The 18869-nt window shown below is 45.7% G+C and overlaps 1 protein-coding gene across 3 annotated transcripts in view; it reads right to left on the reverse strand.

Annotated features, from left to right (window-relative positions):
* Positions 1-18869, reverse strand: part of HLF (HLF transcription factor, PAR bZIP family member) — an 87094-nt gene that overhangs the window by 33847 nt on the left and 34378 nt on the right. For all 3 annotated transcript variants that reach the window (XM_027624945.2, XM_027624944.2, XM_027624943.2), the window contains exon 2: positions 17530-17865. In XM_027624945.2, coding sequence (XP_027480746.1) covers positions 17530-17865 — 336 coding nt within the window. The remainder of the gene's footprint in view (positions 1-17529; positions 17866-18869) is intronic.

Genomic DNA, 18869 nt, shown 5'->3' on the forward strand with positions numbered 1-18869 from the left:
CGGCAAAGATGGGGAAGAGTCAAATATTTTTTAAAGGTCCTATCTCTCTCCACTCATAGGAGGGAAACAACACTTCTCTAACTTACTCCCCAAATAGACCCTGCCGAGGATGTTCTGCCAAGGAGTGATGCGAAAGTGTGTTCCAAAGTGAAATGTAAGCTTGGCCCGGTGCCCAGCTCGCGACTGTATTTTGCACAGAGCTGCAGGCTGGTGGTACTGAAGGAGCACATTTCCCTCCACGTGACTGCAAGAGCCAGGCAGCCCAAGCAGATTTCTTTGTGTTAATAAAATGTGATCTCTAGACAGTACACACCAGCAGCCCTGGGAAAACGTGAGCCAGGGAGAAGGACCCGGGGAAACCCACGCACAGTCCTGGCTGCAAAGGGACGGCAGTTGCCGGCAAACTCATTGGTGTCAAGGCGAGGCCTTCCAGGCCTGCAAGTGCAAATGGAGAGCAGAGTCTGGGAGGAAAAGACCTGTCAGGTGCTTGGGGGAATGCTGCTAGAGAAATAAAAATAATCCATGGAATCCTATCAAACATGATCCCATGCAAATGTTTCTTGGTAGTCCTTTGTGGACACCTTCTCAAGATTTGGAGTAGACCCGGCATTCTGGGCACCTCGCCCCAAAACTGAGACTACCCCAAATACGGCAGTTTGACTCCCAGGTTCAATTGTATATATTCTGATCTGGTGTAAGGGGTGGTAAACACATATTTCTATTCCCTCACCCCACAGCGGCCCAGCAGATGCAGTCAACTTTTTATGAACACAGGCAACCATGGGGAGGGAATCATAAGCAACCAAAACAATCACCATGGGAAGGCCTGCCTGGACCATGAAGAGCTTGCTTCTGTGGCCGACTCCTGCCTCGTTAACCACTGTGGCCTTGGCCTCCTCTGACCCCAGGAGGGAGCCACTGCTCAGGGCCTCAAGCCTGTCAAGCTGTATCTTTGTGGGGGGGGAGGTTCACAGGCTGAGGAGGAAAAGGGGGGATTAGCCACCCCTGCTCACTGAGCCTCCTTTTAACACAGCAGATCACAATCTCCAGGATTTTCCAATTCACTATGCCCTCTGGCCAACTTGATCTTCCCAATGTGGAGAGTGTGTGGAGGCTGGAGTACCAGGGGCTCCCAAGGGAGCTTCTGAACCTCTCAGGGACTATGCTGGAGATGGCAGGACTTTATGGGCCAATGGGTTCCTCTGGTTAAAGGGAGTGGAAAGTCCTGGAAGACATTGCACCTCTGCTCTCCTCCCCTGCAGCAGCCCATCCCCCGGGCTCCTTGACCACGGGCAGGCAATCAGCCATAACCAGCTAATTATGGAGCAGCGAAGTTGATGAGCACCTCCCAGGCCCAGGTGAGCCTTCACCTTGGTTAATCTGCAAACCAGTTAATCGGCCTCAGGATAATTGAAAAGTTAATCGTATGCAGAACTCAAGTGCAGTCACTGGAAACAGCAAGAAACCACAGTAGCAGAGGAAGCCAGGTCCACTCTCTGCGAACTCTCTCGGTCCGCTTTCTAGATTCTCCGCAGACAATGTTTAACCTCAGGGCCACCGCCCCCTGCCTCACACACTCCCGGACCCACCCCTTGCCACACAGTAACCTTGATCCCAGGGAGCACATTGTAAGTTCTCAATAAAATGTGACCACTATTATTCCACTGGCGCAGTGCATGGATCCCAAGCTAGAGACATCTGGCTGGCTATGGGAGGCATACTGGGAGAGCTGTGAGCAGCATCACAGGTTCAAACATCACCAGGAAAGCAGATCCACAGCACAGACACATAAAACTCATTCTAAAATGGAAGAGAAATAAACTTCAGAATATCGGTTCCATCAGCATGGATAACGGAAGGTCATCCCAGGCCCAAGCAGACTGTTAAATTCTCCAATGCCTTCTTCAAGAAGGTGGAAGCACAAGAATCACAGTGTGGAGGCACTGAGGGGCCCAGCCTCCTGTTCATTCCAAGGTACAGGTTTTTCAGGGAATCTGCAGCCATGACTGCTGGCCACAACTGCCAGGCTCGGTGGTTTGTGGTGGCCTTTGCTGAAGCAGTGAACACCCACCCAAGCCCGACCTCCACTGCAGTGTCCCCTGGAACCTGATGGGGATTGTTGCTTTTACAACTTTTCTCCACCTTGCAACTCCTGCCCTGTGATCACGGTGCAGAATCAAGAGACTTCCCTTCTTCCATTCTATCAAGCTCCCCAGAAGCAGCCTCCCGCAGAGCACAAAATAGTATGTGCCAGGGGTTCGGAATAACACTTTTCCAGAACACCAGAAACCGCACAGGCCCGAGTCCTTCATCTTCTGCCCAAAGGAGGGACAAGTACTGAAGGATCTTTCCAACCTGCTGTCGGGGCAGCAGATACCTGGCACAAATACTGTCCCACCTATGCCCGTGGCAGACATCCTTAATTCATCACAGAACTCTTTGCACTGAGCCCGGCCCAGGCTTCAGTCTTCCAAGATGACGTTCCAGGCACCTACCAGTGCATTGCAGCCAGCTGGGAGCTGCAGCCTGCTGCCATGGTGAGGGGTGGGGAGCCACAAACCTGAATCCAGACATGCAGGGGAGCAAGCCGGAAGCAGAGCTGGCCACTGCCCTCCTAGAGAAGTTGCCATCAAAAAAGCGAGCTGTGGGGCTTGGGGTTTTCCTTTTCTCCCCCCCATAAAAAAAAAAAATTACTTTGTCTGGCTAGTAAACCACTGCTAAAAAACCCAACTCCTGAAGCAGTAATTCCAGCCAGATAACCTGCTTTCAGGGTTACTCGGGAATGGTGAATACCACAGAGAAGCCAGGAGTCCCCATTCAGAACAAAGGCCATTTTTAAGGAAGAAACTAGCTTTTAATGCTGTTATTTTTTTTTAAGATTTTATTTATTTATTTGACAGAGAGAGAGACAATGAGAGAGAGCACACAAGCAGGGCGAGTGGGAGAGGGAGAAGCAGGCTTCCCGCAGAGCAGTGAGCCCGATGCGGGGCTCGATCCCAGGACCCTGGGATTGTGACCTGAGCCGAAGGCAGATGTTAACGAATGAGCCACCCAGGCGCCCCAATGCTGTTATTTTTTCCAAAGGTGTCAAATGTCTTTTGCTTTTCAGCTTTAGTGTTTAAACTCCATCATTCTTTATGAGTGGCAGAAGGTCAGAGTCTTAATCCATCTCCTTGCTTGGGAGCAATACCATCACCCCAAGAGGCTCTGCATTTTTTGCACCAAAATTTGAATGTTAGTCTTCCAGCTCATAGTAGCCTTAGAACAGAGTCACAGAGCTAAAAATAGCAGCCACATTTTACAGATAAGAAAATGGAGTCCTTGAGAGATTCGGTGACCAGGGACACACAACCCAATCCTGGCAAACTAGCTCCAGAACCTCGATTTGGCTGACTCCAAATTCAGTGCTCCTTGTAAATGGCCTACCTCCAAATTGCTGCTACGTGTTTTCTCTTTTTTAAGATTTTATTTATTTATTTGAGAGAGAGAGAGATAGCACGAGCAGGGAGAGGGGCAGAGGGACAAGCAGACTCCCCACTGAGCAGGAAGCCCGACATGGGGCTTGATCCTGGGACCCTGAGATCATGGCCTGAGCCAAAGTCAGATGCTCAACTGACTGAGCCACCCAGGTGCCCTATCCCCTCTTGCCACCTAAAACCCAATGGAAATAAGAATGCTAACCCAATGTATACTTTGAATTATACTTTGGTCAATTTTCTAGTGGCTAACTTATATTTATGACATACTTGTAAATTAGAAGGATGTAGATTATTCTCACCTTACAGATGAAGAAGTAAAACCCCAGAGAGGTTGATAACTTGCTTGAGACATGTGATAGCACAGCTGGGACTATAAAGTAGATCTTAGTGTACCTAGAGAAGCATCATGAGGCTTTGCAAAGACTCAGCCTGACAACACAGAAATCTGGGAGAGTCCAAACACTGAACTACAAGTACCTTTTAGAAAGTAATCTTTAAATACCAGATTCTCGGGGCACCTGGGTGGCTCAGTTGGTTAAACATCTGCCTTCGGCTCAGGTCATGATCTCAGGGTCCTGGGATGCACCCCACATCAGGCTCCCTGCTCAATGGGGAGTCTGCTTCTCTTTCTCTCTCTGCCTCTATGCTCTCCCTTTTCTCTCTCTCTTTCTCAAATAAATATTTAAAAATACATAAATAAATACCGGATTCTCACTCTGAATTAAAACTGAGTGACAACTGTGAACAGGCACAATCCCAGGTCCCTTCACTGATTAGCCCATTTAATGTAATTTAACCCCATGACCATCCTGTGATTGGCCACCACGTTCCGGGTGAGGAAAGGTGGGGAAGGGGCTCATAATTTAAGTGACCTACCCAAGGTATCATGGGTTCTCAGGGGACCTCAACTCCAAATCCAATTTAGTTTAGTTCCTAGAGGGTCCAACCATGACATGCTCGTGCTATTAGGACTGTGTTTCTTTGAATATCTTTATCAAAGCTTGTTATTTCTGCCTCAAAGATGATTTCATCCTGATCTCCATGGTTTTTGGCCACCGAGACATGCCCAAATTTATTTTTAAGCTGCCTGTAATCAGAGTGGAAGGGCTGATGAAGAAAAGAGAAAACGTACTTTGGCGACATAGCCACAATATGCAATCCTCTTGGGAGCAGACTAAACTCCAGGAACCAACATCATTTCTAATATGAGCTGATTTTCTATAACCCCTTCCATTAAGTGCTTAGCACCATCCTGGCTTTAACACATAATGGGTATTGCTATGATTTCATATGCATTTAGCTGATTTAAACTTAGGAGCATTGTGCCCACTCCTTTATGAAAGAGCAGAGATATTTCATTAGATGTAAAAATATGCTCAGGGAGCTCTAGCTGGAATCCAGAGGGGGAAATCTTGCCTAGTTTGATGTACTTTGTTAATCTTAAGACAGGACTATTGTACCTTGAGAAGCTTTATCCTGCCACACCCATATGTACAGTACACAAAGTACTATAGCAAGACCTATGCCAAGAACTCCACATCTCTAATCTGGTTGAAAAACAAAGTCATATCAGGTTAATTCCAATTCTTAAATTAATCAACTTCTCGTCATCTCCTTTGTGTAAAGAACTATTTTCATACTTTTCTTCCAAATAATCTCCTTTGGTTTTCTCAATTTCCTCACGTTCCCATTCCACTTCAACAGAAGGGTCCATTTTTCCTATCTGGAGACCTCCCCGCCACTTTTCCATCTTGTAGGGGGATTTAAGAAGAAAGTGTCTCAGAGGTTTGCACTAGGGGGAGCAGAAGGTCAGGGAGTTGGCTACCACTGGGGACCTGCCTTCCTACCTCTCCCCACCAAACAGCCAATCACCAACAACGAGGGGGGCTGCTAGTTCTCCATCACATGACTCTAAGGTGTCACCAAAGAGAAAAAAGAAGAAACCCAACTCACAAATCTTATAGCATGTTGGAAAGGCTTGAGAGTCCCCAGAGAAATGTATATAAGTTCCATTTCTCCGTTCCCCCTCCCACGCTCTTTCAGACACAGAGTCAGAGGCTGGTAGGGGGACGGAGATGAAAGACACAGCCCTGGCCCATGGAGCATACATCTCCTAGCAGAGCTGCCCAAGAAAGCAAGTGGTTACACTGTTACAGGACCACAACCAGAGTTTCCAGGTGGAGTAGATCTTTCCCCAGAAGTTGATACACAGGATGCTCAGCTGCTCTGCCTCCTCATTACTCTTTCTTCCCTACCAACGGGGGAAACAGAAGGTGGGAGAGCCGTTTCCAGGCCATCAGTACTGTAGCACGAGACGTCCTCCTACTTAAGTGTCCACGTGATGATGATGGAGGCAGAGGAAGAGGAGAATACAGATTCCAGTGATGAAAGCTACCACTCCTGTACTGAGCACTGCTCAAGTGCTTTGCAGGTACCACCTCATTTACTCCTCCAGGAATCCTCTGAAGCAGGTATGATCTCCCCCACATTCAGAGCAAAAAACAAAGGCAGAAGAATTACAGAGCCGAGATCTAAGTTCAGGCCAGAGGTTTAACCCCCACGTTATTGGATGCAGAGAAGGGGAAGATTGAGAGGAAGTTGCTCCAACAGATGATTATTTCATTAGTCGAATTCAAGAAAAAAAAACAAAAACAAAAACACTATCCTTGGGGATTGGTCTAGGACATCCTAGATGGTAGGTAAATAAACAAAAATGCTCTTTTGGTTCCATACACTTACTGTATAGGAAAATTTAAGTTTATGAATATAAAAGGTAAGTGTGGTGGAGCAGATGGGGGAGGGAGGCAGACAGAGAGAAGCTGCAACAATTTGGTGGGAACGCCAATCTATACTGCCACAAATGTCCAAAGGACAGACCTTCTCCTGCCACTCACTGATACACACTGTGATTATGAACATCAATTTATATACACACACGGGTAAGGTCTTTAAAGACAAATTTGTACTCAAATAAGTAAATGTGCCTAAGATTATATTTGCATCATTAATCTGTTTGGTGATATCTTTCTTCATAAAGAAGATGTAAATTTCAGCTTCATCAATTAAAGGTCAAATGATCACAAAATCTGAATCAATGCGATGTGACTATCAGGAAAGCTGAAGGGTAGGAAGAGAAACAGAATATAAATAAATTCAAATTGCTTCTTCACACCTAGTTTTAGGAGTAGTGAAATTTCATTCATCTTCAAACTTGTAAGGAATCTAGTAACTAAATGCTACTAAATGGCCTGTTCTGTTTGAGTAAATTTCACTTACAATGCTAAAAAATAACTTATTTTTTTACACAGATGTAGATATTATTTTAAAAATCATTCAGGTGGTTACTGGTCATTTGAAATAAATATATGCTAGATTCTACCAGGAAAAAAGACACTTACTTCCCCTGGGAAGGTGTCTTAATATAAAGAAATCAACTGTAATGAAATAAAATCTATGAAATTCTTACAAAGTCAGTTTCATAAATTTATCCTCAGAAAGTCTATTAAGGCTTTTACTTCTCTCTTTACACATTCTAGATCATCACTCTTTCCTCTCTAAATCTTTCAGTGGCCTTTGGTCTCTTAAAAGCAATATTATTTTGACTGGATCTGAGATCCCCATCCTATTTTTAAACTTTTCTCTAGTAGAAGTCTCCCTAATCTCCTTAGTGATACTAACTAATGAAGCCCACAGCATAATGAATCCATTCTAAGGTGAACTGAGTGTTCTGTTTAATCCTCAGGGCGGACGGAGTTTAACTGTTTGCCACTCTCCTTTAGAAGTACTGGGTGGCTCAGTTGTTTCGTGTCTGCCTTCAGCTCTGGTCATGATCTCAGGGTCCTGGGATCGAGCCCCGCATCGGGCTCCCTGCTCGGCGGGAAGCCTGCTTCTCCCTCTCCCACTCCCCCTGCTTGTGTTCCCTCTCTGTGTCTCTCTCTGTCAAAATAAATAAGTAAGTAAGTAATCTTTAAAAAAAATAGTAGTACTCTTCCTATCTTGGGGTATTGAGATCTCTGATGTGGATAATCTGATTACTGCATATCTCGATGATCTTGTTCATCTGCTTTACAGCACGGATTTCCATTGGTCAGGGCCCGGTGGCATCCTTCCCCAAACAAACCTTCCCTTTTCCCATTCAATTCAATTCGAGAGGCGTTTATCGTGCATGAATGGACAGCCTCGCTTCTTAACTCTTTCCATTAAGAGCAGAAGCACTTACAGAGCAGCAAAGAGACTTTTCTTCTCTGCTCTGCTGTCCAGGCCTGGATTCCATAGCAAAGACATCAAATCAGACTGTTAAACCCAGAGCTAATTAGAAAAGAAAGCATTGCTCTTCCCCACTCAAGGAGTTTTCTGCCAAAGCACTTATTTTTGCTGATCCATTTATGCAATCCCACTTTCTAAGAGAACATTTTGTCACAGATGATTTAGTGTTGTAGCTCCCTGGAGCATCTTTCTGTAGCAGGCGCTCATTGTTTTTAGGAATCTATGGTCTCCCAGGCAAGATTTGAGAGGGAAAGAGGTTTTATTAGCCACAAGCCATCTCTCATTATAAGACCCCAAATTCTAAAGCATTCTTCCAAAAATCATTAATGAAAAAAGAAAATCCCAGATTATACTTCTAAAAACAAAAGTTTCGGGAACCTCGTTGTGACAGTGGAATGGTGTGATTTTTCAGGACAGAAGGTGAGACTGGATTCCCATCCTGAGCTGGATGGGTAGGGAGCTGAGACAGTAAGGATATTTGTTAAAGTCAGAAAGAAAACAAACATTTTAGGAATTTCCACCTTCAGTCATGGAGTGTGTATCCACCAGAAGCCAATTTCACAGAAATGAGTACTGTACGGTTTTCCCCCAACAGACCCTCAATTCTGCCAACACTCCCGTAATTGTCTACTGTACATAACTGGAGGTGAAACTGCACACATTGACTGCTATTTTTAAGTTAACTGGTTTAGGTGAGGGCAACTCCTCCAGCTTTCTGTCATCTTGGCCTGATACCAGAGTACACTTCAGGGGAATGCGGGCAAGTCACCTTATGCACGTGCCATTCGGCGTCCCCATCCCATTCCCCAGACCCTGTCCCCACAACACAAGGCCCCTTTCCTCTAGCAGCATTCCTGAAGCAACACACACACACACACACACACACACACCCCACATCCACCATATCTAAGCATGATGCGCAGTTAATTCCGGTTTCAGGGAAGAAGGAAGCCACAAATACAAGGTCAGGACTCAAGAATGCAAAACTATAATGATTCCTTTGTCTCTCAGGAGTGAAATTAATAAGCTGGCCAGAAACTTGGCTAAGTATTTTTAGCTGGATATTACTGCTGCAGGTAATCCTTATAATCAAGCACGATTTGTATCACTGAGGCATTAAGGTCTTCTATCTTTTTCTCACATACACATATACACAAAGAACAACAACAAAACCACACTCAGAAGTCAGTTCAATACACTTGTTTGCAAACCTAGTAAGCTTATAAAATAGAGGCATTTAGAAGTGATGAATGTTAATGGGTTGGGTTTATTAAAATCTGTTTCTCTACTCCTGTGAGACCAGGCCTGCTTTTGGACTTTTAAATTCTGAACCATTCAAATCCCTCCAACTATTTCCTTGCCAAAGAGTGTTTCCCCCAATCACTAAAATCATAAAGCCCAAAATGATGGGCTTTGTAAGTGAAACCTAAACCCTGTGTTTTTGAATTACTTTCTCTAGATCATTAGAACATTGTGTTTGCAAAAGCTGTTTGATGTTCAAGGGAGAGTATTTATTTTCAAAATAATAATAATAAGGAAGTCCCAGTTTGCCAGAGGAAACTATTGTGAAGTATCTAAAATGTTTCAGATCCAACCTTGAACCCAAGTGGAAACGGCCACATGCTACTTCCCTCCGCACAAACCTTCAGTGGCTCCCCACTGCCTACTGGATAGAGTTCAAGCTCCACAGCCGGGCATTCATGAAGCTGCTAGCCTGCCTGGCACCGGCCTCTCCCGACGCCTCTCCCTGACTCCTTCATAGGATTTTCCTGCACCAGCCGAACTGGATCTACACCTCGTTCCCTCAACACCCGGCGGGCGTTCCTGCCTCTCCCACTCTGCCATTCTGGTGCTCCGTCTCTCATTCCCAGACCCAACACAGGGGCCAGCGCTTCCAAGAGGACTCACCTCAGGCTCTCTTACCCCCGAGGCAGCGGCTGCTTCCTGTGAGGTCTGGTGGTTTCCTATTGTCTGCACTGCTCCCTTATTTATCTTTAAGCATTTTACTCACTTTCTTGATCACTCTTCCACCTCCTCTTTTCAGTAGATTTATTGGAGGCCTCTCTGTCCCCATCATTTGGCACCAAGGACATGCTACTCTGTCCTGTCGCTCACCTTTTTACCTCAAAGTTCTATCTTCCCTACTAAATTGCCATCTCTTTGAGACCAGAAGCCAAGCTGTACCCTTGTCTGTCCTCCCCAGGGCACACCACAAAGTGAAAGCTGATGCTATTTCTGAGGACAAGCCACACTGCTCCTAAAACTTCCCCTGTCGCTCCCTAACCTTCACATCACTGACAAGAGAAAAGTAACAGAACTGACTCATGCGTGGTAAGGCTGGCCCCCTGTGGGCCAGGGGCCATGCTGGACCCTTGCACATTACATTTAGAAAGCTCACAGAAACCAAAAAAAGATATTACCTTATAGATGAGAAAAGAAAGTACAGGAAGAGTAAGGATTTATCCATTATAGGACCATTTGGGGGAGAGACGAATCACTACTCTGGAATGCTTATGCAAAGTCTTGCTTATAAGCAGGAAGGTAAACTAGACCTCTCTCCTCCTCCAGCACCGTGATATGCCTTACGGCTTCTTTACCCCTGAGGTCCTTATATTGCCTTCAAGTAGAAATACTAATGCCTATTATTAAAAATTCAATGGTAACATCGATTGATTGATTTGCTAGCACATATGTCAGGGAGAAACCTTCTAATCAGGAATTTCTTTGAACTGCGTTTTGCTTGTTTTAGTTTTTAATCTCACGAGCAAGGAGGAATGATTACAGGTTGCAGTCAGCTACCCCAGGTTACTTAAAACTCAGAAGCTAAGAGGGGCAAGCAAGACTGGGCAGAGGAGCAGAGGACAAATTCAAATTCCTTGACCAGAGGCCTTCATGGGCTAGGAAAGGCAGCGTATGCAGACTCACCAGGAGACCAATTCTAGGTCCTCCAGGGAGAAAGAGAGATGGTAATGAGGATGCGACTCACAGGCAGTTACAAACTGTTATTGAGCGCTTACTGTGTGCCAGGCACTGTGCCAAGTACTCCATATGCACCAGCTCACAGGACCTTCCCCAATCCCACGAGGCAGATCCAGTGATTATTTCCAAGGTTCGAGATGGGAAATCAGAAGCAGATCATGTAAATGACCTGCCCGAGATCCTGAGCAAGCACGAGTCAGGATTCACACCCAGGTTGGCTGGTTTGTTGGATCTTAAGCTCTAAGCCATTGCTCTATGGTCCATTCAGAGCTGCCTCAGACAGGCCATTCTGATGGGTGCTGTGAACGGGGGTGGGGTGGGGGGGGGTGCACCAAACATCTAGGTCTTCAGGAAATTTAGGTTCATTCCAAAACAATGGTTTAGGGGCTTTTGGGTCAAGACATTTGCTGGAGGAGTATCAAATATATACTAAGTGAAAGATATTCTCAACCATCTCCATTAATGAATCAAATGCAGACCCTGTCCCTCCCTGTCCCTCCCTGACGTGTTCCTTCCCAGTGTTTTTTTTTTAATCCTGTGACTTCCCCTGCTACTTCCCTCTTCCCTCCATTTTCACTGCTGAGACATAAAAAATGACTCCCAGGGAAGAGTGATCAGTGCGGTTGCAGGAGAGGTTCCAGAGAAGCCTAATAAATCACTGCTGTCTTCTTATCCTCTGGCTTTCTACACTTGGATGTTATCAAAGCTTTTCGCTTTCCACCTTGCCCACCCCTTTCTTTCTCCTCCACCTAGTTCTGTCTTCATCTTGCTATTTTTCTAGTCTGGTAGGCACAGTGCTCAACTGGAAAGACTCTGCCAAGACCCTTGGCAGGAGCCGGCCTCCAGGAATCCTGCCCGCCACAGTGGTGCAGCGAAGACAGGACCTCTGGGCGGACAGGCGCAGGAGAGAGGGCCGAGTCTGGGGTCTGGCTACAGGGCTGGGCAGAGCAGGTTTCCCTGGCGTATGAACAGCCCTACAGGGCTCAGCTTTCTCATGCCAGGGTCAGGATTACAATTTCTTGCTGGCACTTGCTGTAGCTCGCCTGGGAAGAGAAGCAAGGGCTGGGGTGGGGGACGGAAGCAAGCCAACACACCACCCGGAGTTGGGCAAGCTCAACAGGGCACTGCCACGTGCCTGAAGCACACGGTCACACAGGCAGGCGGCCAGGGTTGCAGGGCTCGCACGAGAGCCGGGGGTGGGGAGTAGGAGGGGGGCTGGGCACCAAGCCGGTGGCTCTTTCCACACTGGCAGAACAAGAGCTGCTAACCTAGAAGCACCGCTGCTGGGTTAACACTAGGAAGTCACTTGTCCTAACCCAGAATGAAGGACCAAAGTCAAGCACGCTACACAGAAGAAGGATTGGGCATGTGGAGGGGGAAAAAAAAAAAAAAAGAAAAGCATGTCCTATTTTTGCAGATAGAAAGGGACTGGATGAAACAAATCCCTAAATGGAAAACGGGGGTTGGGAATACAGTCTAGTTCTTTCCCTGCTCCCATGCCACTGACATCAGAACAGCAGATCCAGACCCTGAGTATCCATGTGCCACACGCCGTGCCAAACTGTCAGGTGCCACCCCACGTAATGCTGCCAAAACCCCACGGGAGGGGGACTATTTATCATCTCCCTGCTATTGAGAGTAACCTGAGGCTTAAAGAGGTATGGAAATCGACAAAAAGTTGCCCAGCAGGCCCATGTGGGGCCAGGACAGGAACCCAAACCCCCAGGTCCAGAGCTTATGCTCTTCACCGCCGACCTGCCTTCCACACCCACCTGAAAATCCCTCTTGCCAGAAGACTAGGAACTCCTGTCCTGGGAATGTCACAACAGATCAAAGCTAAGAGAAAAGGACAAGCCTGTCCTCTACAGGGTGTGGTGGGGAAGAATCACTCTAACAAGAAACAGAAAAACGTCTGACTGCCTCCAGAAGAAAGCTGACTCTCTCCCCTTCATGATGTCCTTGATCCCAATGAATGCAAAACACTTCCAAGCTGCTTGAGACGCAGTGCACAGCAACTATCAGTCACGATGCTCCCAACCTGCAGACATATCAATGTGCTGGATGGGAAGATATAGAACCGCACAACCCTTAAGGGGAGGGAGAAACTGAAGCTTCACCTTATGATGTGGAGAAACGCAAGAGCTTCCCGTTGCCTGCGCAGGACCTCCCACAAGCCCAGACCCACCAGCACAGAACTCCCGTCTGTCATTACTCGGATCCCACAGCCAGCATGTTCCTTCCACGCCAAAACCGTGTCAGGAAGGAAGGTCAGCAGAAACAGAACACAAATGCCATCTTGCAAAGGTACCATGGGTTCTCCCCCACCTCCCCACGCTTCCTTTGCCACCCACTCATGCCCTCCTCTTCCCACACAGCACCCGCCGAATGGAAGGGTTTTCACTTCACTCTGTAACCAGCCTTCATCAGGACCCGGTCTCTGTGCTCACAACTAGAAAGACAGCCTTCTTAATTCTCAGCTGAATATGGGTCTAACTGTGGTAGGACACCCCCAAGCTATTCAAAGAAAAACCACCAGAGGAAACGATTTCAAATCTGGCTTTACAAGCATGTGATTTAAAAATAACTCTGCCTTTGTCTGCTACAGATGACTTTCCCTAAAGGGACTGCTGTCCTTAAAGCAATCGCTCAATTCTCTGGGCAAACAGATTCTTATTTTTCCAGTACCCAGCGCATACCTCCAGGAGAGCACTCCTGGGGACCATCTCTGATAGCAACTGAAAGGCAAACATCGAAGCGGTCAGGATGACTCCCTCTATCTCCGCGGACCTGAGACCACCAGGAATGTGGCACCTTGGACACCAGAGAAGACGGTGCAGGTGGCTACAGCATCCAGCAACCACCGTCATCAAGACGTCAGCCCAGAAAGCTGAGCCATCACCCCATAGCCATGGGAGGTTTCATAGGATCCCTGAGTTACTTCTTCAAGGAAAACTGTATTTCTTCGGATATTTGACTTATTCTTTGATCAGACAGCTAGAGGAATAAGGATGGGGGACATAAAACAGGAAAGGGGGTTGGGGGCCATCATGGTAAGTGGTTAAGAGAATTAGTAAGAACGCTCACCTTATCGTTCCCAAGACACACTTGGGGTAGACCTAGAAATGCATTAGTTGTCAGCTTATGGCTTAATTTCCTTTCAACCAGACAGGTGGCACTAATGACACCAGGCTACTGAGCATAATTCAAAAGATGCATGCTGAGCAAATACAGAAAACAAATGTTTAATAGAATTGCTTTGCAATTATCTCCCGATCCGCTGGACGCCAGACTTTTATCAACTAACAGCGTATAACCATGCTCTTATTAGCATGATATTTCTTCTTGGCAACCCAATGTCACCTGACCTTCTCAAAAGTTTTGCCAGAAAGAATTACAGGAGACAAAAAGCATCCATGTGCATGTGACAGGATCCTGAGTTATGCCCAGATTTTGCTGTCCAAATTGAAAGTCTCTATCAGTAGTTCTCAACAGGGGTGATTTTGTACCCCCCCCCCCCAGGGACAGTTGGCAGTAACGGGAGACATTTTTACTTGTCACGGGGGGCGGGGCAAAAGTCACCCCCCCACCCTGGCTTCTAAGGGCTAGGAGCCAGGGATGCTGCTGAACATCCTACAAGGCACAGGACAGTGGCCCACAGCAAAGACTTATGTGAAACCTCAACAGTGCCAAGGTTGAGAAATCTTGATCTAGACTGAAATGATACAGTTCCCAGAATGCTCAAGGCTACACATGTGCTCTTCCCTTCTGGGGACTTCTTTTCCTCAAGGTTAACATGGTATTTCTGTTCTGGTCATGACTGGGATTGCATGGAACGATCAAGAACCTTCTTCCTTTTCAGCTTTGTTTGGGACATACCATCTGTCCATCCTGTCCACATCCCTTAGACATTTATTTTGCATTATAAACTTTGTAGTGACCAACATGGCAGAGTGTTATTGTCTCTGTACTTGGCATTTGAAGAAGACCTTTAGCTTCCCCGCCCCCTTCTCGTTAGGATTAGTGAGTTTTCAATTCAAAGATTATTTTGAAGTATGTTTCCATTACCAAAAAAAGACATTTAAATGAAGAGCTTATTTCTAGATTCCAGTGCCCCCTTTGATCCTAGTACCTAACAAAATGATTTCTGCTGAAACTCAGGAGTTCTTTGTCACAGATTACAAATCTGATTGGGGCACCCCAAGTTTTTTTGGTTTTGTTTTGTTTTTTATTTTTTTATTCTTGGGCAGCTTTATTTTTTTCCTCCCAAATATTATATTTAATATTGCTACATTTTTGTATGTTTTTAATTCAATTAATTAATATATAATATATTATTAGTTTCAGAGGTAGAGAGGTCAGTGATTCATCAGTCTTATATAATACCCAGTGCCCATTACATCACGTGCCCTCCTTAATGCCCATCACCCAGTTACCCCATCCCCCCACCCTCTCCCCTCCAGCAACCCTCAGTTTATTTCCTATAATTAAGAGTCTCTGATGGTTTATCTCCCTCTGATTTCATCTTGTTTTATTTTTCCCTCTCCTCCCCTATGATCCTCTGTTGTTTCTTAAATTCCACATATGAGTGAGATCATATGATAACTGTCTTTCTCTGATTAACTTATTTCGCTTAGCCTAACACCCTCTAGTTCCATCCATGTCATTACAAATGGCAAGATCTCATTTTTTTGATGCCTGAGTAGTATTCCATTGTATATACATACCACATCTTCTTTATCCATTCATCTGTCAATGGACATCTGGGTTCTTTCCAGTTTGGCTATTGTGGACATTACTGCTATAAACATTGGGGCACTCGAAGTTTTTGAAAGTCTTTGATTAGTACTTATTCTAACAAGCTCTGACAAATGGCTTCTAAGGAAGCCTCCAAATCTCAAACCCTGATTCTTGATTCTCAGTAGGAACAAAGATGTTGGGACTCAATATTTACATGCCTTTTGGGAAAAAATACATATTTCTAACCAGGCACATATCTTGCATTTGCCAGGGAACGGAGAAATACCCGTCAACTGAGTATCCGTGTTAAGGCTGGAACACACCAATCCAGTAACTATTGGCCAAAATCTTTTGACATTTCTTTCCAGAAGGGGGGAGGGTTATATACTGTTCCTAAGTATTTTAAGAAGGTATTTCAGAAGGCAGGATTGAAATCAACGATAAAAATTGACACAGGTACAATGACAACTGCTCTCATTAACAGAACATCTACTGCTAGTCACTGGACTCTTTATATATATATTACATATAATGTTCACATTAACCCAATCCCATAAAAATCATGCCCTTTGATACAAAGGTAAACTGAAGCTCTGAGAGGTTACAACACTTCCTAAAGCTACAAGGTGGTTAAGTCTCACTCTGCAGAGCAGAGTGACTGAGATACGAGGCACCTTCTCACTGGGGCTCCAGCCCCTTCTCCCTGGTTTCAATGGTTATTTCACTGATTATCTGTTCCTGGGAAGAAACAAAACCATGGCACTGTCCATTCCAAGGAATAAGGGCTTGGGGTCACACCAAGGAGTACATTCCCCAGCTTCTGCAGCCTCCTGAGGTGGGCAGAGGTTAAGACTTAATTCCATTCCAGCCAGTGGCCTTGAGTTATCACTCAAAGTAGGTTTTGGAGAAGGGGGCCAGCACAGAAAGACCTGAACTCCAGTACTAATACTTCAAGGCAGGGATGTTCTCTTCCTCCTTTGAATCATTTCCTTCCATTTTAATCTTGCTCTGCATGTCAAAGAAATTCTTCATGAGGCAAGGACACAAAGTTCAGGAATGATCTCCAGCACAAGTCCTCCATTGTCCTGTTTTCTGTGTTCCCTGCAGCAAAGGCCCTCAGCTCGGTGACCTTCCTGACAATTTATCTGGCTGAATCTTTGTTCCTGGTTACCTGTGCACATGAAATGTGCTTTCTTCCTGTTCATTTTGCACCAGAGTGTTAACGGCATAAAAGCCAGGGCTGAGCCACTTCAACCTGTGTATATATCTGAGCACTGAGCAGGGGGTTTTGAAGTTCTGGACATTTTGGGTGATGTTTCTACGTAGTATTTCAACACCACTTACAGCCGACCTTGCAGGCTTTGACATACATGGAATAAGTGTGATGAACAGATGAAAATGAAAAAAAAAAGTTACTGGAAGAACAATTTGGTTTATCGGAATAATGGAGTTCTGGTCCTGAAAAGGCTAAACCATGCTTAACAGGGAGAGGTGCTTTTAGATTCAATCTCTCAATCAAGGAGAATGCAACAGGGAAAGGATGAAAAAGTGATCAGCCCTACACCTCTAACTCCTATTTTCTTTTTCCCTTCAGGTGAGAGAAAATGAATGTAGGTGAACCACACACAGCCTTGGAGAGTCTACCCACATCTTTCAGCAAGATCCTATATCTATGTATTTGGGGAACGGGGGCAAGCGGCAGGAGGAGATGGGTGCCTACAGTATCCAAACCATTCACTGTAAGCTGGTGTTTCTTAAACTGCAGTCCTTGGATCAGCTGCATCAGTACCCCCCGGGGTTCAAAATGCATATTCCTGGGCCCTTACCCCAACCCTGAAAAATCAGAATTTCTAGGGGTGGGTCCACAGAATCTGCATTTAGCTAACTCTCCCAGACATATGGATGCTCACTGATGTGGGACGATCAGGGCTGTGATTGAAATACAAGCTTCCTCTTTCAGAGCCAGCCCTTCTCCCTGACTGTGAAGATATTTGTGCCCCCCCCCCCCACCCTGTCCCTCCCTTTCACCCTCTTCCCCATCTGAAGGGAGAACCTTTTCAGAATTTACCTGGTCTGATGGGGCTCTGCATGCAGTTCGGGGACGGGATGCCAGGGTGAATGGGTGCAGAGGCCCGACTGCTGAGGTCCATGACGGAGGGGGCCGCAGAGGAAGCTGGCTGCAGCCCAGGAGGGTGAGGGCTGTGGTCATGCTGGGACGGGCTGGGGGGAATGCCATTTTCCGACAAAAACTCCTCCAGGTCCATGTATTCCAACTGGAAAGTATCTCCGTCATAAGGAAGGGTTTTGTCCCATAAGGTGGGCCCCAAGAACGCAGACTGGGGGACCGTCGGGCTATTACTCTCATCATCCAGCTTCTTTTCCTTGTCTTTATCTTTACTAAATGCTGCAGAAAAGGGGGAAAGTTGGACTTTAAAAAAGAAAAAAAAAAGTGTCGCTTTTTTAATCACCCCTCCTGGCCTCTGCTACAAAACACCTCGTTCAAAATGTTCTCACAAACACCAGGGTTCTTCTCTGGCTGCTGGCTTTTGTGGATCTAGAGTTAAAAGTTCAGACAGGACATGGATCTCTGCCTGTTTTTCAACATCTTCCTATTTACTTTGGAAAGAAAGCCCTAGTCCTTGGGACAGGGCTACAGGCTGATCTGCGATATAAACAAGGGAATGCAGTTTTCAAGTACATGATTTGAGGAGACAAATAATTTACATCTACAGCGAGAAAGTAACACCTGCAGTTACATACAATTGCTGTGATTTTTTAAAAAAAGAGCCAATAACCAGGCATCATTTCTCTTCCAGGAAATTCATTACAGTAACAACATGAGGTCATTCAGACTTAGCCAGTGAGCTGGGGATTCTAATTTTGGTAAAGCAGGGACTCTCCACCCTCCTTTGAAACCATGCTTTGAGCACCTACTATATACCTGATACTTTCCATATATTATCTCCAAAAATCTCATAATAAACCTGCAAACAGCTATTATCCCCATTTATAATGAAGACATAGAGGCCCTAAAACCTGAAGGAACTTGACCAATGCCTCACGCTGGCGGAGGAGAAAAACTGAGAACTTCCTGAGCCCACATATGTTTGTTTAGAAAGCCGTTGGGGCACCTCGTATTTTACAAAAGGAGGGTTTCTTTTTTTTTTTTTAAGTATTTTTTTCCCTCCTCTTCCCCAAAGGCTTAAGTATGATCCAATTCACAAAAATTACACATGTATGCAATCTGTCAAAGGCACAGCTACGGGAAGGGTGATTACATACCCTCGATGGAGGTATGCAGCTATGTCCTACCTGGAAGTACCGCTCACCCCAGGTCGTCTTTAAAACCTGCTCTGGATTTTGCCCATTCTAGTACTCAGGCGCGGGTGGAATCTGGGATTAGGGAAT

The sequence above is a fragment of the Zalophus californianus genome, chromosome 16, assembly GCF_009762305.2.
Source record: "Zalophus californianus isolate mZalCal1 chromosome 16, mZalCal1.pri.v2, whole genome shotgun sequence".
NCBI classification, from domain to species: Eukaryota; Metazoa; Chordata; class Mammalia; order Carnivora; family Otariidae; genus Zalophus; species Zalophus californianus.